Raw genomic sequence first — 25,043 nt, forward strand, 5'->3', positions numbered from 1 at the left:
ACGGGGATAAAACATAGAAAACAGGAAAATCGCAAACCAGATCCACTGATCAAAACTATAGAACACTAAGAAATCTAATAAAGAATATAGTATAAAAGGCCAAAAACTACTACCACAAATCTGAAACACTTAATTGTATTAAATCCAGGTAAATAAAACTCCAAACCATCTAAATCAGGAATAAGATTATAATACAGTTTGTAAATTAAACTTGTATATTAAACAAGCAGCCAACTCCCTATTATCGTCACCTAGCAGCAACCCTAATAGGCATTTCCATTCTCTGCAATCATCTCAAAAACAGTTAAAACTACACACTTGCCATTCATTTATTCTCAGTTAACTGTCAAAAAATATAAGTCATACTACAATCTACCACACTTGTCCCAGACAAACTCCCCCTAACATCTATATCTAGCAACATAATCTATCATCTATCCCATAGTCATACTTAACAATCCATTTATCAAAGGACAATATGTACCAGCCTTACAGAAACAAGCATACATAACAGCCATACATATAGGTGGACAAAGCAATACTATCTCAGACTACACAACAACAGCTGTTCTATCAGAAAACTGCAAAACTCTTGAAAAATGCATTAACAAACAACTTCAGATAACCCGTTTTCACATCAGCATGTTTTTTTGACCTTGACACAGTACTGACTCTGCTCTTCTAACATTTCTTGTCACAATAAAACACACTTGCTCACTGTTCTTAGATCTGGCTAAGACTGATGCTTTATCCCAAAAACTACTGCTTTAAAGGCTTGCAGAAATTGGTATGAGCAGTGCAACCCTGAAATGAATTTGAAGAATGGACTACAGACAGTTCACATTAAGTGCCAAAAACTGATGCTCTTCAAACCCAGTATACATAGCAAGGACATTTTCCAAATAACCATCACTTCAAAGAGAAAAACACACTAGAAATTGTCGAACAAACAAAACTTTGTCAAGTACTATTTCACAACAAGCTAAATTTGACTATCACAATAACAATGTGATAGCCAAAACTAATTAAAAACTTAGAACTCCACAAGCATACATACATTCTGTCAAACTCTGGTACCACCATATTTACTTTATGCTGCCCCGACACTAATAATATTAAAAAAAAAACACCACCACTACAAAAATTACAACTGTATCAAAATAAAATTTGCCACAAACCTTCCGAAAAAAGAAAGTATTTATGTTGCTCTCTGCTAAGTCAAAGGGCTAAAACTAAAATATACTTCGATATTTAATCAACTGTAAATTGCACACAATATATTATGCAAACTATATTCATGTCCTGCCATTTCCAACTTGTTGTGCAGATATACTCCAGGTGGACAGCTAAGATCACAGCACCTTAAACCAATCATCACCTCCAAATCTCATAATTGCGTTAGGGCCTGTATTCTTTTCATATTACGTCCTTCCATTGTTGTGATCAAAATGGAAATGCACATACACCTCCTGAGGGCAATGATCTCAGAGATGGCAATGACAAAGCTGCAAGGGGGGGTGGGAGTTAGGACACTGTCCCTGGCAACCAGTATGATGCTGTACAGGTGTCCATAGTCCAGGATTAGGAAATGATTGAACCCAAAGGAGACTAAATTGGGTCCAGTAGATCAGGTATGCGAGGACAGGAGCCTTGTGACAGCTGATGGCCAGCTGCAGGAGCACAAAAAACCCCCCAGGAAATTAGCTAGTGGATAAACAACATGCTAACAGCTATAACGTAAAGTGCAAACATGAACAGATGTTCAGCTGGGACAAATGAGGCAATTCAAATTTATTTCACTTGGGTGTAACACTGATAAAGTTTTAATGTTTATTTTGCATACATTAAGACGTGCTTAAAGTAGTGAACAAAGGTGACAAGTACATTTCTGAACATTCATTAATACCAGTGTAGCTCTTGTCTTTTGATGTCTCTTGCAAGGTCTATTTTTATGCATAAAACAAAGCTTAAACCAGATATTCGTGATTTAATTGTGATGGTCATTAATTACTGAAGCAGGTGTACTCATCTATTTAAAACCAGTGGTTAACATACTGATTTTCTGAAGCAAGAGAATATATATATATATATATATATATATATATATATATATATATATATATATATATATATTTTTTTTTTTTCATGCAGGCACGAAAATAGCTGATTCTTTCCAAATGCCAATGCAGTCTCTACGTACTTCAAACAGTCCACAAAATCCAAGTCACAGAAGATACAACTGTAGTATATCCAAAAACAGGTTTAATTACTGAATTCAGTGAGCGCTTTCACCCGAAGGCTTTTTCAAACTTTAACACACGCTCATAAGCATTACAAGTTTAAATACAATCCAAACACACCTGATAGGCTAACACATTAAAACGTAACTGTTCATAAAAAACACTTACTGAAATAAACCTATATATCGTTAATTAGTCTACTTATAACCATGTTAAAAGAATCAATATATTCTCATACAGATGTATTTCACAGTGTTATATCTAAAAAGACATTTATGATAAAAACATATATATACTGATAGAAATTCATGTGCATATAAAAATGCTTAAATAAACCATATGTTAAACACATGACTGTACATTGATAATTGCAACCAAGGCGAACTTCCACTACATCTATATAGTAGGGACCTTAACATTATACACATATCCCAACACATACGCATTAAACTAAACAGTGAAAGCAACTATAGAATGCATAAATATAGCCTATTAATCCTAATTATTTAAAAACTAAACTGTATTTATTAAAAATATATATATCAATTATTAATCATACAAACATGCATATATATATATATGTATATATGTATAATTATATATAATTAATTTAATTTATGAACAGTTACGTTTTAATGTGTTAGCCTATCAGGTGTGTTTGGATTGTATTTTGTGGACTGTTTGAAGTACGTAGAGACTGCATTGGCATTTGGAAAGAATCAGCTATTTTAGTGCCTGCATGAAAAACTTTTTGACTTATTTCCTGGATTTATTCAACGCAGGCACGTTTATCCTGAGAGTGGTTTTGGTTATATTTATTATATTTTTAGTTCTCGAGTACCACTCAAGGGAGATGGCTGAAGGTATCAGTGGTACGAACATAGAGTTGCCCTATAGACCGGAAGAGGATGTTTTGCCGAATCGGAAGTCTGCACGGTTTTCAAATTGTGTAGCAGGCATGGAGAATTTACTGCTCTGTTATGAACCAGACGTGGAGATAGAACTTGAAACGGAGATAGGAGATGACATCGTCGGATTATCGGCAGCATTAACTAGGCTGGAACTGGACATCTTGAAGCTGAAAAGGCTGCAGTTGCAACGGCAACATTTTGAAGCGTGTTTGGTGAAGGAAGTCGTTCCACGAGGGTTACGAGTTTTAAAGATGCCTACTTCAGGTAACTCTAAGCCTGAGCTGCTATATAAATGGCAACAATTGAATTTGAGACTGAGTTATGACTATATGAAACTCTTGATTGAGTTTCATTTGCCTGAAGAAGATGTGTTACGTAAAAGTGTATATGAACAATATAACTTTATTATTTCAAGATATAATACTTCGAAAGCTGAGTCTAGTTTGAACAGATTGATGGACAATGTATGCATTTTCGAAAAACGACTTTTGGAACAGAAACGTAATAAACTGCTTAGAGATACCAAAGATTTCAAAAACGGCCATGTCTTCACATGGCCGAGGTTTAATAATAATAATAATAATAATACAAGTGATATTGGTACATTAAGTGGTTCTGTTCAAACTAATAATAGAAATAGTCAGTATAATGCACGGAGCAATGTTATTAATGTTAGTAATGCAGTGGATAGAGCATTTACTCCTTCTGATGTCAGTAATTTGATAGAAGGGGTAGGAATGCCTGCTGGAAATGGGAACAGTGAGGTTTTTACCTTAAACACAGTAGAAAGAGCGAGGGATAGTCAGACACTTAATAGTGATGTAGCTGTAACTACAGTAGAAATAACCCCAGGAAATGTTAGTCAAGCTACGAATGCTAGTAATACTGAAGAATTGAATGAGAAAGATTCAGATAGAAATAAGAACTTAACTGTTAATAAACCATCTAGTTCAACTAGTAATAGTGCTAAACAGACTGCCCCTTTCCCCATAGCAATATCGCAATTTATGGGGAGACAAAGATCTCGGAGCAGGGGTCGATACAAAAGGAAGGGGTCCGGGGAGGAACCTCCAGGGCGTACACTCAAAAAGATGTGGGAGAAAATGGAACATCATTAGTCATTAACCTTTCTGATAGGAACCTTAATAAATATGAAGAAGAAGTATTAAATAAAGGATTGAGTTTTATTCCCTCTTGTGACAGTGATATAACTGACTCAGTTTTGGATGTTAGGTCATTTGTACATAAAGTACAGTTAAGATTAGAATATGGATGTAATAGGGATGAAACGGATAGAGGGGAGAGAGATCTGTTCCGCCCTAATAGTATCTATAATCCTATACTTCACCCACTTTTGGATACATTTTCAAGATTAGTTGAAAATGAGTTACATGAACAATATAATAATAAAAAACATCGAGGTAAGACTAATTTCAAATGTAATCTTACGTTTTTACAGAGGAAGGCCCTCAGAGCACTTTGTGATGATAAATTGATAGCTATTAGACCCTCTGATAAGGGTGGACCCCTAGTAATAATGAATACTACAGATTATATTTTAAGCATGGTTGAGATGCTTAGTAATAGCGATTTCTATTGTAAGGTTAAGATGGAAGAAGTTGAAGTGAAAGTTTTTCAGATTTATGAAGCCCTTGACGATCTATTCAAGAGTGAAATTATATCTGTGACACTCTTTAAATATTTGAAGGTTGTTAATCCCCTCATTCCCAGTATCCAGGGCCTACCTAAGGTCCATAAATCACTTGAGAAACCCCCTATGCGACCAATTGTAGCGGGGCAGGGGTGGATAACGGAGCCCTTCTCTGTGTATATAGAATATTATTTGAGGCCGATAGTAAATGATAACCCTTTTACTCTGAAGGATAGTAAGCAATTCTTGGTTGATTTGTATGAGTATATTGTAACTTTAGATGAAAAGGAACATTATATCTTAGTAACCCTTGATGTAGTGAGCCTTTTCACTGTTATACCTAATGAGGAAGGTATAAGTAGGGTCCAAAGATATTTAAAAATGCGGACTGAACTAGATGAAAAGGTTGTTGATCTTATTGCCTTGTTTCTTGAGATTATACTCCAGAATAATATTTTTGTCTTCGGTGAAGAATTGTATATACAAAAAGATGGCGTAGCTATGGGCACTTCATGTGCCAATAGCTACGCCAACCTGGTCATGGCCGACTGGGAGCAGGAGCTATTATTTCCCATTGAGACGTTCCGTACAAACGTCAGCTTTTACCGAAGGTTTGTGGACGATCTTTTTATGGTTTGGAAGGGCAATGAGGCTTCATTGTTGGAATTTGTTAACACTATGAATGAATTGACTGTTTTCCTTAAGTTTACGTTGAATTATTCAGTTGATAATATATCATATCTAGATGTCACTTTGACTAGGTTAGGTAATGGTCTTCTGAACACATGTATCTATAGAAAGCCTTGTTATAGGAATACGATGTTGCATCGACATAGTATGCACCCTAGGTTTGTTTTTAATAATGTTCTTAAGGGACAGTTAATGAGAGCCTCAAGGCTCAACCCGACAACTTTGGGGTATACACAAGCAATTTCTGATTTAAAAAGAAAGTTTTTAGATAGATGTTATCCAGAAATTGATATAAATCAAGGTATAGAAAAAGTCCGAGATCTGAGAAATAATAGGGCAAGGCCATATTTCTCTGACAGTGGTGAACAAAATGTGACTAGAGAGGTGACAGTGAAAGATGAGCTCAGACTATCTCTATTTTTCACAAGGGATGTGAGAGAAATAGAAAGCATCATAAGAACGTATTGGGACGTTCTTACTCTTGATGAGGAAATAAATGGGGTAGTAGGTCAACAACCCAAATTTATATATAAGAACAAGCCCAACCTTAGACGTAAATTGTGTTTTAGATCATTATTAGGGGAGACAAATCCCGTCGTAGATGAGTATAACACACATCCATGTGGTCATTGCAATCAATGCAGGTTTATAGACACGGATATGAATTTTGTCCATCCTACTACCAATGTTAGATATGACTTCAGAACTAGAACCAGTTGTCATAGTATGTATGTTGTTTACATGGCTAAGTGCACCTCGTGTGACGCTTTCTATGTAGGAAAGACATCTAGAACGTTGAAAGAACGTATACGTGATCATGTATATCACATACGTCTTGGGTCCACGAGTTATGCACTAGCCAAGCATGTTATGGCCATGGGTGCTGATCACTACTTTGGCTTTAGAGTGATACAAATTGTTACACCCACTATTAGAGGAGGGGACATAGATAATTTCTTACAAGAATGTGAGCTTAGATGGATTATTAGGTTGAGGTCTGATCGGTCTCCTGGACTCAATGATAAAATACAGCTACAATCTATTTTACGAAAAAAGAGGTTAGCAAAACCTTAAATTAATTATATATAATTATACATATATATATATGCATGTTTGTATGATTAATAATTGATATATATATTTTTAATAAATACAGTTTAGTTTTTAAATAATTAGGATTAATAGGCTATATTTATGCATTCTATAGTTGCTTTCACTGTTTAGTTTAATGCGTATGTGTTGGGATATGTGTATAATGTTAAGGTCCCTACTATATAGATGTAGTGGAAGTTCGCCTTGGTTGCAATTATCAATGTACAGTCATGTGTTTAACATATGGTTTATTTAAGCATTTTTATATGCACATGAATTTCTATCAGTATATATATGTTTTTATCATAAATGTCTTTTTAGATATAACACTGTGAAATACATCTGTATGAGAATATATTGATTCTTTTAACATGGTTATAAGTAGACTAATTAACGATATATAGGTTTATTTCAGTAAGTGTTTTTTATGAACAGTTATGTTTTAATGTGTTAGCCTATCAGGTGTGTTTGGATTGTATTTAAACTTGTAATGCTTATGAGCGTGTGTTAAAGTTTGAAAAAGCCTTCGGGTGAAAGCGCTCACTGAATTCAGTAATTAAACCTGTTTTTGGATATACTACAGTTGTATCTTCTGTGACTTGGATTTTGTGGACTGTTTGAAGTACGTAGAGACTGCATTGGCATTTGGAAAGAATCAGCTATTTTCGTGCCTGCATGAAAAACTTTTTGACTTATTTCCTGGATTTATTCAACGCAGGCACGTTTATCCTGAGAGTGGTTTTGGTTATATTTAATATATATATATATATATATATATATATATTTTTTTTTTTTTTTTTTTTTTTACGTAACTTCAAACACCTAATAGTTGAACCATTATGTTCAAAGTTACATAACTTCGACTACCTTAAAAAAAAAAAAAAACACAATGGACAACAAAATAAACTGTTGTAAGCAGGGGTCAAGTCCTCCCTGCACCCCCCACACCCCCCGCTACTTTAATATACCAAGTTCGAGATCGCACCACATTGAACAGAATGGACACCTCCACCTATGGAGATTTCCATTCACACGCTCGAACCTATGGTCTCGACCATATGTGGCTTGAATATGTAAAAGTTCGATGACATGATAGGAACCCTATAGATAAATGTGTGTGTGTAGGAAAAGAAAAGCGATACTGCTCTGTTTATATTACACCACTAAATACCAAAAGTACTGAGTCATCATAATAAAAATGTTCTGAGCTACTCTTTAGCTATAAGCAATTAATAAAACATGGCTGTTTCTTACATACTGTTTTTTTTGGGGAGAAAATAATGTGTTAAATGATGGCAATATAACATTTGCTGGGAAGTTCATTTTAGAATTCTTCAGTGACAAATATTCGTTTTACCTGCAAACAGCCTCAATCTAAAGCTGTGCATATAAAAATCATCAAGCCAAGAAAGCTGTCCGCATACTTCACCAGTTCAAGAGCACAGAAGTTAAACCTGACAAGTATTAGAAAACTATCAGGAAACTGTAGTTGTCATACCAGAATAAAGTGGCACTAGTTTTGAATGCATTGCCAATCAGCTGAAGATAACAAATACCCTTGGACCTGTCCTGAATACACACAAAGGGAAACGATTCATCAGATAGGGCAGGTCTGAAAGAGTGGACAAAATATAGAACATGCAGGTACTTATATGTACATATGTAAATGATTTGTTCCTTAATAGATACAGACCACAAAGGTACAGTTAATAACAGCAGAATGTTTGATTTTAGAACAGTAGGAGTGCGATCACATTTTTCAGCAAATATCTTTCTGGGGTGAGGAGTAGGTTTGTATTGTGAAACAAAGATTCTGTGAACAGGAAAGCCTGTTGAGTGATATCTTGTAGGGTATATAGCGATTACACAGAGGGATGAGTGATGCAGTATCTGCATACTGAATGAAGGTTGCTTGTCGATAACTGGTATGGAGTTTGTTGATAAATATGCTAAAAAGAAGAGGTCCGAGTGTTGAACCTTGGGGAACTCTGACTAACTGGCAGGAATGCTGAGAGGTCTTGCTTCCACTTGACTGCTTGTTGCCTGTTGACAGATAACTATGGAACCAAGTTACAGCTGATTTGTTTAAACCAAGATATGCTAGTTGACACAATAGTTTCTGATGCAATGCCAGTCAAAGGCTTTTGACACGTCAAGAAAAAGTCTGTGTTGACTGATGGAGTTGGTAAAGCTAAGGACGGCTGTTGTGCTGCTGTAATTTGGCAGGAAATTATACTGTGTGGCAGAAAGTAAGCTATAGTCATTGAGGAATTTGATTCATTGGGTGTATATACATCTTTCCAGAATTTTGGATGGGATGATAGAATCACTATAGGTCAGTAATTAGTTAGGTCTGTTTAGTTGCTGCCTTTATGGAGGGGGATTCTGAATGATTGTTTGCTGGTTATTGGGGCATAGTTTTCATGAATGAATCTGTTGATTAGGATGCAAATAGGGAATGCTATGAATGCGGTTGCAATTTGCAGTTATTCTGTTGGTAGGGTGTCTAGTACTAGAATTTTTGGCTTTATTTCACTATTTATTTATTTTTGTTGTCTCAGTAGGAACAGCTGTTGTCAGGAATTGCTGTGCAACTTTATGGATTTCTGGGATGGTTGATGGTAGGTTGGAGTTCTGGTTAGTGATTGACAGACCAGAGTTAATGAAGTGGTTGTTAAACTGAGTTGGAATGCTGTCTTGAGTCCTTATTGATTGTAGAAGATGGAGTGGAAGTTTGCCTTGGGTGTAATAGTTTTTAATGGATAACCATAATAGTGTGTCATTGTTTTGATGCAAGTTTTGAAGTTTTGCAAAACAGGATTTTTTGTCATTAGTAATTTGCTGCTTAGATAGATGTTGCCACTAGTCAAACATGAGTAGTTTGGGACAGTTAGGGATTCTTCCGTCTGCACCATGGAAGCAGGAGATGCAGCAGCATTTTTAAGTGCTATCGCCAGTCTTTTTACTGTGAGAGTCTAAATACAAAACGCACACTTCATTTGAAATGGCCATACTATAAAATGCATCATCCCATGATGTTCTTTTGTTTGATCCTGGACTTACTGGTTTTGTGATACTGACACAGTAAATAACAGACAAGAGCAATGCAATCAGTGCAGATGTCACAGAGCAATGCCAATTGAGTTGTTGTTGTTGTTGTTTGTCTTTCGGCTTTACCCGGGAAGGGGTTTCCACAGCGGAACTCCGGTCCGCTAATGATTGGCAGTAGATTTTTATGAAATGCCGAGGTGCCAGTTCAACGCCCAACCTTCAATGAAGGCATTCCCATTTACATACGCATGTCTTTCGAACGCTACCCAACCACGTTCGAAAGACATGCATGCGCAAATGGGCAATGCCAATTGAGTATGAATACTTAATGTTGTTTTACCAATGGCCTTAAGATGAATAAAACGTTTAATCTCTAATATTTTATAAACTAACACTTCCAAACTCAGATGTTTTGCATTTTCTTATCTATATTGTTGATGCATGTGCCACTGTTGTTTTATGCTTTGATTATGAAAAGAAAATTTTCCTACTAAAAACAAAATGCATCTGTTGTTTGCAGTCCAGCAAACGATTTTCAGTATCATAAACATTCAATATTTCATACTTCATGGGTAGAATCTGTTGCATTCATACATTCTCTAAAATAATTTGAAAGGCATTTTATCATTGTACTACACAAATGTTCGCCTTCATTCACTTAATAGTTGATTGATTATGTACTGTGTACATGCAGTTGCATTTATTAACTTGGGTAACTGTCATTTTGAATGCCAATGTATGCTGAAGGTCCGGAATGGATTCAAGGTTAAATGAGAAATCAAGCCACTTAACATAATCATTGTTTTGAAATACATTCAGTGTGCGCATACCTTGAAGAAAGTTTAAAAAGCCTCAATTACATAATATAATTAGTCTAGTGCTTTCACATTTTGTAGTTTAAATATGTATTTGTGAAAGGTTACAGCTGCTAAAAACCTTTAAAGTTATTGTCCCATTTCCTAACTTTTGTGTGTATTTATCAGATAAAGGATGTTCACCCAGAGGTTCATATCTCTCTGATACACAAAGTATTACCAGAATTACTGAAAGTTGTTGCCTTTTTCATTCAATTTAATGTTATATTATCTCATACTGCTTAATAGATGGGAGACTGAAGTATACATCAGACAGACAGCAGAAAGAGATACCTTTAACCTGAAGAAAATAAAGAGTGACCATGAGAACTACAGCATTACCCTGAAAATTCAGCTGGAGGACCTGCAAAATGAGCTGGCTGCCTTACAAAGTAGTCACGCAGAGGTGAGACAATGCATGAGTGCATACCTTGAGTTTCTTTCTGTCACATTAATATAATTTAATCTGTTTTACTCAGTGCATTTCCATCAATTTTAGTGTACACAATGTCTCAGAGACAAGTACCAGTAGTTGTTAATGTTAACTGTTCAGTTGTAGATAAAAGGATGCACGTATTAATGCAACATTAATTTCAGATAAAGATGAAACCTGCTTCAGGGTTGTAAAACTATAGACTGCACAATAAAACTGACATTCATTATGTTTAAAAGATAAAAGTTTTTCAGCTTTTCCCAGTTAGGGGTCGCCACAGCTGAACTCTGGGTCGCTAATGATTGACAGTGGATTTTTACGGTGCCGAGTTGCCAGCCCGACGCCCAGCCTTCAAAAGAAGGCACACCCATTCACGCACACACTTACCTGCATGTCTTTATATGTCACTTGACCACAGGGAGGACATGCAGACTCCATACAGAAGGCGCTCCAGTTGAGAATCAAACGGGAGAACCTCTTGCTGTGAGGCGACGACGCTAACCACTGCACCAATGCAGCCTATCATTATGTTTAAGAGATGGTTTGACAAAATTACTACATGGTGCACAATGACATATCCTGGATCAGCTGTGAAGTATATGTCAGTATAATAAGAACTACTTAAAATTGTGAACATTATATCTTCAGAAAGGACAAAGGTTCAGTGCATTATTCATTGTCATGAGGTATGAAGGCTTCAACAGGTGTAAGTTACAATCCCATATTATTAGTTGTATGTAGTCAGAGCACAAAATCACTGTTATCAACAGACTGCACAGTGAAGATGCAAAGATTTGCAGGCTCGGTCACATACATGGCAAGATGTAATCTGTAGGTTCAAATATTATGAACCAGCAAAATTACAGAGAAAATGTTGCCAAACTAAACGCTTCTTTTTGCTTTCCAAATGTTCATTCCCACATTCCTGCAGTGCTATATGAGCCCACCATTTGACATCCGCCACCCCTATTGTGCAGTTCTACTCAGATTATTTTTGCGTTTGATGAACAAAAACATTTTTTAAGATGGAGCATCTCAATTACAGTGATGCAGTGCAAAGGGAAGGACTCCATAATTTTATATTATTGATCAGGATCCCACTTTACTAAATATATTATCTTAGACATCACCCTTAAATCTTCTTCTTTCAGCTGCTCCCATTAGGGGTCGCCACAGTGGATCAACTGTTTCCATTTCTTCCTGTCCTCTGCATCTTGCCCTGTCACACTAACCACCTGCATGTCCTCTCTCACCACATCCATAAACCTTATCTTAGGCCTTCCTCTTTCCCTGTTACCTGGCAGCTTCATTCTTAGCATCTTTTTCCCAAAATACTATGCATTCCTCCTTAGCACATGTCCAAACTAATGTAATCTTGCCTCTCTGGCTTTGTCTCCAAACCTTCCAACCTGGGCTGACCCTCTAATATACTTATTCTTAATCCTGTCCATCCTCGTCACACCCAGTCACCCTTAAATATAGACATCACCCTTACACAGGGAAAACATCATCTTTTCTGCAATAACCCTGCAGAGAGGCTTGTAAGTTCAAGTTAGCATACCTCTCAACTGTCCAGCTTTTCACAGAATGTCCAGATTTTTCCCTCATATTTTTGGTCAGTTCCTCATAACATTTGTGGTTTTCTGGATTTTTGAGGCAAATTATTAAGGAATGAATTCACTATATGATGACAGTCATTTGAGTTTTAGACTTCATATCCTATGATAACACAGGACCTTTTATTCTAGTGACTTTCTAAGTTTATAAGCACAATATATAAAAGTTGCCCCTGTTTTTAGGGCTTTGTCCCTGTACTATTTTTTGCTTTGTCCAGATTTTCTGAACAAAGAGGTTGAAAGCTATGCATGTCGGATTAGTAGAAACTATCAAGTATTGCTGTACATAAACACACACAATGATGCCCACTGACTGTCTGAAAGGAAGGCCAAAATCGAGAACAAACAAGACGCTTGCTTGGCTCCGTGGTACACAGGACTAACTGCAACCCAAGTGTCTGGGGTTTGACTAAAGTCCTTAGCACTGGCAGAGCTGGGCAGAGAGGGGTGTATCACGCTCACCTCTCCTGAGTGTAGGGAAAAAAATGGTGGTGCAATTTCCCAGGCAGAGACTGATGAAACCATCACTGTACATCCTCTCTCAAATGTGTGTGTGTGGGGGGAGGGGGCGAGGGGGGTTATGCTACAATCAATTGCAAGTCTTTACCTCATCCCTTTGCAAAGTGCATTCAGGGAACAGGGAAGCAACAACAACAAAAAAATCCAACACCACCTGCTGGCTGTCTGAATGTTAGCCCCTCCTAGTCACCAGTCACCCCAGTGATGGGGAATGAATGAGCCACTTGCCTGAGAAGAGGCTAATGATTGACGAGCAATGGGGGCAACAAAAAGAATAAAATATGAAAAAACACAACCTTTCAAATGGAAGTGCTAGTGGAAAACAAGCAGTATTCATTAAAGCAGACAGACACACTACAGTAGCCTATATAAGATATAGGACTAACTGTACAAACACAGTAAATAGCTTCCTGCAAAAAAGATACCCCAATGGTTATACAAAGAAAAAAGGAACATTTAACACCAGGCATTGCCAAACCCCATGCTGCAGACATTCCTTGCTGTGGAGTCTCATCAAAGAGTCTTTTACAAAAAGAGAAGTTTCAAAACCGTTTAACAGAACTTAAAGTAATGACTTTATTCCAGTTACTGCTGTGTGCAAGAGTGCACATGAACAGTGCACTGGGTCTCCACAAGGACACAAGTATCTGAGCAAATATATCCAATAGCACAATTCTACTGAACTGCTGAATCATACTACAATACAAACGTACAGAGCCCCATGTAAAGATACAGTATACTCATGCATAACATTGTACAGATGTGTGCTACCAAATTACCAGTAAGATGGCCAGGGTTACTCATGTAGCTTCCTAGCACCAGTACTGCCAATGTGTCATGGGTGACAAATATTATATGACAGCCATATAGATAAACTATAATATCAACTCTTTTAATGTTCAAGTTTTTAGATATTTACCCAGGATTCATGTATAACACGCCTACATCCCTGACACCCATTGAGTGGTCTGAGCAACAGACAGAATGGCACACTACAGTATGGTAACCAAGTCAGTACATGTATGACAGTAGCTGGATTACAGTCTCTTACAGTGCCCTGATACATCACGTATGTGTTCAGATTAAGTTAATGATTAATAGAAATGAGATTTCATTGTGAGCAGAATGCCGACTACATGGCATCAGTTGTTAATTTGACAATATACCGTGGCAGAAATGAAACAAATTAAAGTTACACAAACTGAGGGGGTCAGCCCATGAGGTAAAACCCAACTCGCCACACTAGCTCCGCTTACTGTGAGCAGATTGTTACTCTACTACAATGTATTGCTGTTATGCAATAACAGTTTTAAAAAGAAATCTTAATATTTTTAAAATAATCACTGTATAAGCCAAACTCCAGAGTACTTCTGTAGTGATTCGAAAAAGCAGAAATCATTTTTATGATATATTACCCATGTGCACACTCTTGTACATGGGAAAAGTAGTCACAGTACCATATTTTAATGTGCTGCTGTCACTGTAAACACAGCATGATAAAGAGGAGCCAGGTGTTTTAGTGCACAGTATGGGCACATTTTAGAATACATGATAATGAAATACAGAACATTTCCAGTGTAACAGAACACATTCAACATGTGCTGCACTACAACAAGAATGGCCAAGTATAAATATATATAAATAAATATATCTATTTATGGGTCCCCTTCAGATGGTCAAACTTTTAAAAGCTCGACTTTCATATGGCCGAGACCATTTGACCAAATTTTTAAAAGTTCGAACAATCTGAATGGGGACCTCCATAGAGCATAGAACGGGAAGATTTCCCTTTAGCACAATGTAGTGCGATTGCAGAGTTGGTATATTTAAATAGCGGGGGGTGTAGTGAGCGCAGCCCCATGTAGTGCAGGGGTCTGCCCCCGCTAGCACTGTTTAGTTTTATTTTTTGTTTGTTTTTTATTTATTTTTTTTCCTCACATTTTTGAACATTCAAATGTTTGATCATATGGTCTCGGCCATATGAAAGTCGAACATTTGGATGTTCGATTATTTGAAGTAGATCCATATATATATATATATATATATATATATATATATATATATATATATATATATATATATGCACACACACACACATACAGTGGATATAAAAAGTTTATACACCCCTGTTAAAATGCTAGGTGTTTGTGATATAAAAAAATGAGACCACAGTAAATCATTTCAAAACTTTTCCCACCTTCAATGTGACCTATAAACTGTACAATTCAACTGAAAAACAAATAAATCTGTTAGGGGAAAAAATATAAAACATAAAAAACATACAATAAGCTGGTTGCATAAGTTTTCACATCCTTAAACTAATACTTTGTTGAAGCACCTTTTGATTTAATTACAGCATTCAGTCTTCTTGGATAGGAGTCTTATCAGCATGGCACATCTTGACTTGGCAATATTTGCCCACTCTTCCTTGTAAAAGCACTCCAAATCTGTCAGATTGCAAGGGCATCTCTTGTGCACAGCCCTCTTCAGGTCACCCCACAGATTTATTATTGGATTTAGGTCTGGGCTGTGGCTGGGCCATTCCAAAAACTTTAATTTTCTACTGGTGAAGCCATTCTTTTGTTGATTTGGATGTATGCTTGGAGTCACTGTTGTGCTGAAAGGTGAAATTCCTCTTCGTCTTCAGCTTTCTAGCAGACACCTGAAGGTTTTGGGCCAAAAGTGACTGGTATTTGGAACTGTTCATAATTCCCTCCACCTTGACTAAAACCCCAGTTCCAGCTGAAGAAAAGCAACCCCAAAGCATGATACTGCCACCACCATGCTTCACCGTGGGAATGGTGTTCTTCTGGTGATGTGAAGTGTTGTTTTTGCACCAAACATACCTTTTGGAATTGTGGCCAAAACATTCAACCTCAGTCTCATCAGACCATAACACATTTTCTCACATGCTTTTTGGAGACTTGATGTATTGTTATGCAAATTTTAGCCAGGCCTGGATGCTTTTCTGTGTAAGAAAAGGCTTCCATCTTGTAACCCTACCCCATCGGCCAGACATATGGAGAATATGGGAGATTGTCATCACATGTAGTACACAACCAGTACTTGCCAGAAATTCCTGCAGCTCTTTCAGTGTTGCTGTAGGTGTCTTGGCAGCCTCCCTAACAAGTTTTCATTTTGTCTTTTCATCAATTTTGGAGAGACATCTAGTTCTTTGCAACGTCACTGTTGTCCCATATTTTCTCCACTTTTTGATGACTGTCTTCACTGTGTTCCATAGTATATCCAATGCTGTGGAAATGTTTTTGTACCCTTCTCCTGACTGATACCTTTCAACAATGAGATCCTTTTGATGCTTTGCAAACTATCTGCGAACCATGGCTTTTCTGTAGCAGGCAACTGAGTAAATGTCAGGAAAATCCTACTAGGCCAGCTGAACTTTATTTGGGGTTAATCAGAGTCTCTTTAATTGATGGCAGATGTGTATCCAAGAAGACTGAATGCTGTAATTAAATCAAAAGGTGCTTCAACAAAGTATTAGTTTAAGGGTATGAAACCAGCTTATTTTGTTTTTTATATTTCTTCCCCTAACAGATTTGTTTGTTTTTCAGTTGAATTGCACGGGTTATCTGTCACTGGGAAAAGTTTTGAAATGATTGATTGTGGACTCATTTTTTATATCACAAAAACCTGGCATTTTAATAGGGGTGTGTACACATTTTATATCCACTATATGCATATATATATATATATATATATATATATATATATATATATATATATGTGTGTGTGTGTGTGTGTGTGTCTGTCACAATATGCATTAATGATATAACAGACCCAGCATTCTTGTGAAATCAAATAACCAAAAAAATGGCAGCAATAAATCCAAACTAAAGAAAGCAAAAATGCAGTCCAACTCTCCACAAAATGTTTAATTCATATATAAAACAGCAGCAAATAAACAAAAAATAGCACTTTCGTCCCTCCAAAGGAGACTTCATCTGTCAATGACCTGTACAATGACACACAGACAAGTGTCTATGACAGGATCCAGGTGGGCTCATGACTAAGATAGACCACTTTACTGTTAAGAATTACCCTGATGTGCAATGTACACATGGACAATATTACACAAACAGCAACATACAGACCCTGTTGTATTGTCTTTGCCTACAGCATACCAACTGAGATAGCCAACCCTTTCATAATGTGTGAGGCTGTTTAACCAGAACTCTGATTCTTATGCAGCTACATATCAGTCTTTTAACCCTATTTGCACACAATTCCAAATTATCACTTATTTTATCTAGCTTTGTAAGGAAAGAAAGAGTCCATTACTGTAGGATTATACAGAGATGTACAATACAAACCAATAACATAGCAGATTAAATATAATACCATAAAACATCACAAACAATACAACTGAATATACTCTCAAGAAAAACATTGTTAATACAATTCAGGAAATAGAGAATGGGGAAATGCATCCAGGAAGAAGAGGACTTAGATATTTAACCTAACTCTTGGACGAGTTACCATACTATCTTTTTGGAGCCATTTATCACCTCTGTACAACAGAATGATTTGGTTTACCATGCATGAGTTTACAATCTCTTATTCTGGTGAACAAACAACATTATGTCTTGTTTTGCAATGATACAATCCCTACATTTCTGCTGCAGGCACAATGTCAGTGCATATCATTTGCCCAAGCCCTAATAGCGCATTATCTTTGCTTTCATGTAAGGAGTTCCTTTTGTGGGCAACCAGATAAGCTTGGTTTATGTATGACAACCACAGCCACAAAGTGTGATTCTTAAACATGCCAAAAGGAACTTATTCTCTGCATTTGGTGCTCATGAATTCTAACTTTCTTGTGATTTATATCTCACACACACACAAACACACATATACATATATAAAATAAACAGAGCAAGCTATTTTACTACATATGAGCATATCCCTCTTACAGTTATGCATTGATGCACATTAATAACAAGTGAAAAGGACCAATTACAGCTTAATTTGGTTGATTAAGTCCAATAGTTGTTCTTAACGAAGGCTATGTAGCAAAGGTTATATGCTAGGGATTTAGTAACAGAATGAATTATTCTGGTGATGACATGGTTGTATATTCAGTTGTTATTCAGTTGCAACAATGTCTCCAGTTTAGAGAGGTTAATGCCAAAGCTTGTGAACATATTGTCTAAAATGAGAGAAGGATATAGGATGTACAGCCAAAATATAAGATGACAAAATTTGTTTGACATTTCACAGAAAAAAATAACACTTCCTTGGGGGGGGGTTCTGTGAGTAGAGGGGTTTCCTTACTCCTGAGGTACTTCAGGTCAGCCACAAAGTACATTATTTAAGGGGCAAGGTAAGGTTTCAGGAGGCAGAACACCCAGTATGGAGGGAGAGGCAAAATGACTCTGATCAAATCCAGTTTTGGCCACTTTTTTCAATTAAAAGTGTATTTGATTTCCTTTGCTTCAGACATATACTGTAGATCACCTTGAAATGGGATGTGAAACCTCAGAAATTCAATTACATCAGGGGTTTCATATAACACCCACAGCTCATACTGATTTTTGCCAGAAGGGACTTGATGCTTCCAAAGCCAGCCTAGTGTAGTCACTCCTTCTATGATTATGTGTTTAATACAGGGATGCATATCACATGTAGTAGAATAGAATATCAGATTGATTGACATGCCATCTTATTGAATAATGAATATACGTGTGCGCTCACACACACTCACTTGTATGACACATACCTACAGGGAAATTAAAGGATAACAAATTCAGCTATGACATCTTTGATATGTAAGAAGAAACTGGAGCACATGATGAAAAGCCATGCATACAAACAGATGGCCTGCAGACTCCATAAAGAATAGAACCCAGCCAAGAACTGAAATAGAGAACCAAGCACTGGGAGGCAGGAGTGTTAAGTGTCATAGTGCTGTCATTCTGAGACTAGTGTCTGTGCCATTTACCGTTTTGTTTTATATACCCCACCACCTCTCATGTGTGTTTCAGCCAGTACCACCCATTCCAAATACAGCCTTAGTATTTACCAAGCAAAACACAAGTTTGTAAATGACTAGTACATTCCTACAATAGAGCTAGCTTAATATTTGTTATAAGTGTAACTTCTTAACAGTAACCATTTAAAATCTCAGGACTTGCTAAAGCGTTTCCCAAATATGGAGAGTGAAGAGCCGAAAGAATGGACTTACACATACTAATTCAGAGGTACCATTTCTCAAAATATTCCCTTTTCTTTGAGGTATGGCAATCTCAGATTTGATATATACAAGTTCAGGGAGTGTGAAGGGTATGCCTTCTCCCCACATGGGGAGTACAGGAAGCTTGCCCCCCCCCCAGAAAAACGAAGTTTAAAGGAGAAGAGTGAAATTCACGCTTTTCCTGTGTTTTCAGTGCTTTTTATTCAACTTGTTGGCACTCAGCATTTTGAGTGCCCACACTGCAAAAGGGAGCTCTTTTTTCACAGTAGTCAATTGTCTCAGGCATATTCTGCTGAAGGATAATGCAGCATTCTGCATAAAATAGTCACCAGCCATAGACAAGTTAAACTGACTTTTTAAACATGGATGGCCTTTATATTTTTTATAGGAGCTCTCCAGTATCAGAGATGATGTTACCAGAGAAAAGGTGAATGTTGAAGTTGACAGTGTGCCGGGAGAAGACCTCACAAAGGCCATAAATGAAGTCCGAATGAAGTATGAAGCATATGCCATGAAGAAGAAGGAAGAAATAGATACATGGCACACAAGCCAGGTACGGCATCATTTTTAGAAGTAAAACACTGCTGCCCCTGTTCTGTTAGCATATTAGTGCCTGTTTTTCACATTTTAGTTGTTTTGCATATGTACTGTATTAATAAAAAAAAATTATTGTGTGTGTGCATGCATGCGTGTGTACCTTCTTTGTATCAGATACTTATATTCATATCATAGTCAGGAAGCTTTAACAGCCACTGAAACATGGCTTTATAACTCGCAACTCATACTCAATCCAAAAAAAAGACCAAACTACTACTTTTTTCCCCAAAACCCTCTCTCATGAGAGAAATAAAATTTTAAGTCCTCTCTCTTGGTAGTACAACAACTGATCAGTTCCCATAAATTATTAGGGGTGATAGTTGATGATAATCTTACATTCGACCTGCATATTCATAATTGCATAACAAATATTCATCAAAAACTGGGGATGCTTTAGAGGCAAAACTTTCTAACCAATGCAACTAAAACGACACTTCCCACTACATATCTCCTCTCCACATTTCTTTATGGTGCTCCCATCCTTACTGACCTCCAGACTTCACAAAAATTAAAACTTGAACAATGCTATAACAACGTTTCTTAATTTGCAGTAAATACCCCTTTCAGAACCCACCACTATATAGCACTAAAAAGCCTAAATTGGTTAGAACTGCCTCATCAACTAACATGTACACAGCTTCTTACCACCTATAAAACTATCCAGCATCCATCTGTCAGTCCAGCACTAAAAACTATTGTACACAACTATGTTCCCTGTCAATACCCTATCTCCCATCTTTCAAAACCACTCTCAAAACTAAGACTTCCTAGCTAAAACATGGCTTGTTCTTGTTCAAATCCACGATAATCTATTTTCCTAAATGTGAACAAGTACCTTTTTGTTCTTTATACCTCCTTACTTCTCCCTTCTTGCTATCAAATTCTCTTCCCTGAATTTCACTTTCAATATACCATAAGCCTGTTTTTCCCTCACTTCATATTGTAGTTCTGTTTCTATTAGACTAATTTACCCTTAATTTCTCCTGTCTAAAATTTCTCAAAATATCAAATGATTGTTATATAACTTGTATCAATTCTTCACCAATATTTTAATATTATGTCTAATTTATTATAATTATTTAAACTCAGATGTTTTTGATTTCTTTTTGAAGACTGTAAAAGTATTGTTCTTAAAATATTTTGTAATAATTTGGACCTTTTCTCCCTGGGCCTCCTCTGAAAATGGGCTTCTACCCAGTCAGACTTTTCCAGTAATCAAATGTCAATAAATAAATACAAATATATGATGTCAGACTTGCTCCTGGCTCGCCACTAATATTAAGACTGTTGATGTTCCCTAGCACTTAATTTCTATATACAAGTGCAATAGTCTCTCCTTTCAAGTCTTTTTTTTCTATGTACTTTTAAAATTACTCATCTAACTTATTCATCTAATTTTATATAAGTTTTTCAGCTCTCTTACTTATTCGCCTTCTCTCTGGTGTTAATCAGAGTTGCATGCTGACTCAACACAGAAATTCCATTTTATTAAGTGGAATAGCTTGTTATATATCAGGCTTCCTTATGGTACTGTAACATGAGTGGATAGCTTAATCACTGATAAATATTTGGACATTAAAGTGTATGCGGTAACTACTGAGAAGGTTAAAACAAAAACATTGTAAAGTGTGGAGAGGAAAAACTAACTATGACATCCAGAAATATCCAGTATTAATTAAATGTACTCATGGAATGTGTCTTTTTGCCAAGACTACCTCATCAGGTGTGAAAAACACCACCACAGAAAATATGTGAATCAAATACATAATTTAATATAGTAAAAAAAAATCAATACAGAAAAATGCAACTGCTTTAAAACTCATTTAATTAAGACTTAATGAAACAAAGACATCTTTGGTATAAATTTTGTTAATACTGGAGTTTTTACTGCTGCCATGTTATTAGATATAAGCAGTAATACATTGGACTGTAACACAGTTAAAACGCAACGACTTCCACTTTTTCAAATAACCATTTTTATTTTGGTCCAAGTCGGGGGGACTTCAGTGGGGCATGAAATGAGACATCCCACTGAATCCAACTATTCTGTCTTTATGCACACAGCTGGGTATATTTTGCCTCATACTTTATAACCTTTAGTCAACTCATTTTGAATTTACAAACTTGTAATTCTGTACTAAAATTGATTGTTCCTTCTTGGTGTGTTTATGTATATTTTTTACTTGTCATTTCTGATTTTCCTTTTTTGTTTAGCTAAGCAGTTATAATACAATCCATTAAGAAGCCACTAATCTGGCAAAGGAGACAGCTGATATAATAAGGGTAATACAAATGGTGGTAGGTAACCTTATTATGTGATTGTGGTATTAATGCTTTTAGTAGTGTCACATCAGCACAAATTACAAGCAGAGTAAAGCTGAAATTTATGTATTTCAATCAGTGGACTTGCCTATTTTATTACAAAAAATATATTTTTACATGTAGTAGAGGCTGCTATCATAGTGAGCATTAACCACGTAATGTAATGTAATACCTCTTGAGGACTGCCAGAGCAGACTTTTGCTCTAGATGGTATCAGACAGATTCCAGAAAAGGGGAAGGTGTTGGGCACAGACCTTCGAAATCACAAGCTATCTCAGGATATTATGTTGACAGCACCCATGTGAGAATGTAACAAAGCTGAATATTTTATAACTGAGAAGGTACAGAAAATCAAAACAAATGTCACAGATTCTTAGGAGAACAGACTATTAAATTGTAAATGATATTAGCCAATAAGCCAAAAGCATGGTAGGAACCATATGTGAGAAACCACCATAGAAAGGCCAAATTGAGGCTAAAAATCATCATACCAATGAGCAAGGGAAGAGTGCTACTCAGATTTGTATAGACCAGGATTAGACAGGGAGGTGGGAACTAAACAGACAAAGAAATTTGATTAGACCAACAAACTTGTTAAGCATCAGAGGTAACTTAGGAACATTTTTTTCAGAAAATGTTTAAAAAAGAGAGAGACAGAGGTGTCTTGGAAAATGCAGATGCTTTCCTGGTGCAGTCCTATTAAAGAAATACTGTATTTAGCTCATAGGTCATAGGTGAGGAGAACCTGATGGAGGCATTGAGCATATACGTATTTTACAGTCAGCAAACACAACACAACTGAGGTATGTGCAGTGAGCTGGTAAAGCAGGAAAAAGTGAAAATGCAATAAGTAGGTATTATGCAAGAAATGAAAACTCCTTCATTACTTTGTACATTTAATTGCCATGTACACAAAACAGACAGCTGTGAGTTAAGGAGACACTATAGCCCTCACCAAGGTTGATAAGATGCTATGGGCATGTACCAAAGTTATAACATATTGCCGTGATTAGTAATATGAATCACTTAAATCAACAAGCCAGCAATCATGCCTGATGCCCCCTGAACGTCCAGTGGTAGTAACTAGCTGTGTAGAATTTTCATGCATTTTGTCTAGTATGAATTGCTCAGGGTATGTTGCCCACAACAACATAAAACTAACTCAATGTACAGAACTGTAAAAAAGTTATAAATGCTGGGGCTGTGCTTTCTACACCCTCATGTTAGAATTTTTCTGCCATATTCTACAGCTAAGGTTGCTGTACTTTGGAGTGGGGAGCAAACTGAAGTTGGAGATCATATCTGGAAATTATATAATTCATTAATAAAATTGCAAGTTTTGGATTAAAAAATCACTCCAAAACAGGACTGGCACCCATAGCTGTAGAAGAAAAAGATGAAGCAGTACTCAACGATATTTACACAGAGGTTTATACTGACTAGGGTGAGGCCAGATGTAGGCTGCAGCAGATCAGAATGTTTTCTATCAAATATGTTCAGAATTACTGAAAAAAGGGTTATCAAGACAATAAGTCAGGGGATTTGCACAGGATTACCACAGAACCCATTCCTATATTTGCAATAATGTATATTTAAAGACATGAGCAGAAGACTTCCCTGGATGAATTGTCAGGATGGAAGTGGGTATACAGAGCCAGTCATGCTTTCCTTACCACATGCAGTGGGCAGACAGTGAAGTGGAGATGGCCTATTCTACACAGAGTGAGAGGCTGGACGTGGTCAGTTTGGGATAACAAAATATATTTATTTAGCATTTGTTTACCAGGAAAATCCAGCTGGCCATCAGTGCCCCTTTTCAGTGAAGTCCTGAGGAGAAAAGCTCCATAAAAAATGTATATATGATTGAGACACATGTTATATGACATGACAGTTGACTTAGCAATATTCAAAAGCCTGGCAAGTAGTGTTGGCTAACTATTATTGAAAGCTCCAGTACTAGGATACTTTTTGCCAAGATAAGGACAATTATATCTGCATTGCGAGAAAATACTATATAACATCAGTGGTAGCACTGAAGGGACAGACTGACACTGGACAAACTTGTAGTTCACGGACATTAACAATGGAAGAAGCATGATGCCTGCGATACATAACTTTCCACAAAGGAGCCACTGGGAGAAGTATGCCTTAAACAACTTTACATGGGCAACTACTTTAATCCTTTCTCTTCCCCTTCCAAAAGGGCCACACCATGTGTCATTACCATACTGAGCAGTGTGTTTACAAATTAGTGGCTGGTTTCACAAACTTCATCCAGGATACACTGCTCAAACACTGCTAACTTTTGAACACAGTTAATGCCCAACATCCAGTATATCTTCATTTATTATCACTCTTTAGTCTGATTTGACATTCATTAACCATCACTGATTTCTCAAATGCCACCTTTTGCCCTCCACAGAGGCTTGTGCTTTTTATTGGCTAAAGACTTTCATGACTAGCAGTGTGTATCCAGTGCTTTCCAGAGTCCCCCACTGTTTAATGCATTATGACCTCCCCTGGATATTCACTTCATTTAGATCCACAAATGCACAATCCTTTACTTATTTAGCTCTTTTCTTGAGCCATCTGGCCCCCTTCCTACAACACTGTGCCTTCCCCCACCTTGAGTGTCATCTACCTGCCAGGTACAAATTATGTCCTGTTCCACACCTACTCCAAATCAAGCAACATGGAATTTCCCAATATTTCTTTATGTTCTGTTTTGCCTCACTCTACCCTACCCACCTAACTATCTACCTACATATATATATATATATATATATATATATATATAAGAGAGGAAGAGAAGGAGAAAGCGGGTAATACAGTACAGCTGACTGATATAGATATAAA

The 25,043-nt window shown here is 36.7% G+C and overlaps 1 protein-coding gene across 4 annotated transcripts in view; it reads left to right on the forward strand.

The window, feature by feature from the left end:
• Nucleotides 1-25,043, forward strand: part of LOC122790313 (keratin, type I cytoskeletal 18-like) — a 508,415-nt gene that overhangs the window by 179,863 nt on the left and 303,509 nt on the right. For all 4 annotated transcript variants that reach the window (XM_044057831.1, XM_044057834.1, XM_044057833.1 and 1 more), the window contains exons 5-6: nucleotides 10,739-10,895; nucleotides 19,657-19,821. In XM_044057831.1, the coding sequence (XP_043913766.1) occupies nucleotides 10,739-10,895; nucleotides 19,657-19,821 (322 nt within the window). The remainder of the gene's footprint in view (nucleotides 1-10,738; nucleotides 10,896-19,656; nucleotides 19,822-25,043) is intronic.

The sequence above is a fragment of the Protopterus annectens genome, chromosome 16.part0 (assembly GCF_019279795.1).
Source record: "Protopterus annectens isolate FY-2018-M chromosome 16.part0, PAN1.0, whole genome shotgun sequence".
NCBI classification, from domain to species: domain Eukaryota; kingdom Metazoa; phylum Chordata; order Ceratodontiformes; family Protopteridae; genus Protopterus; species Protopterus annectens.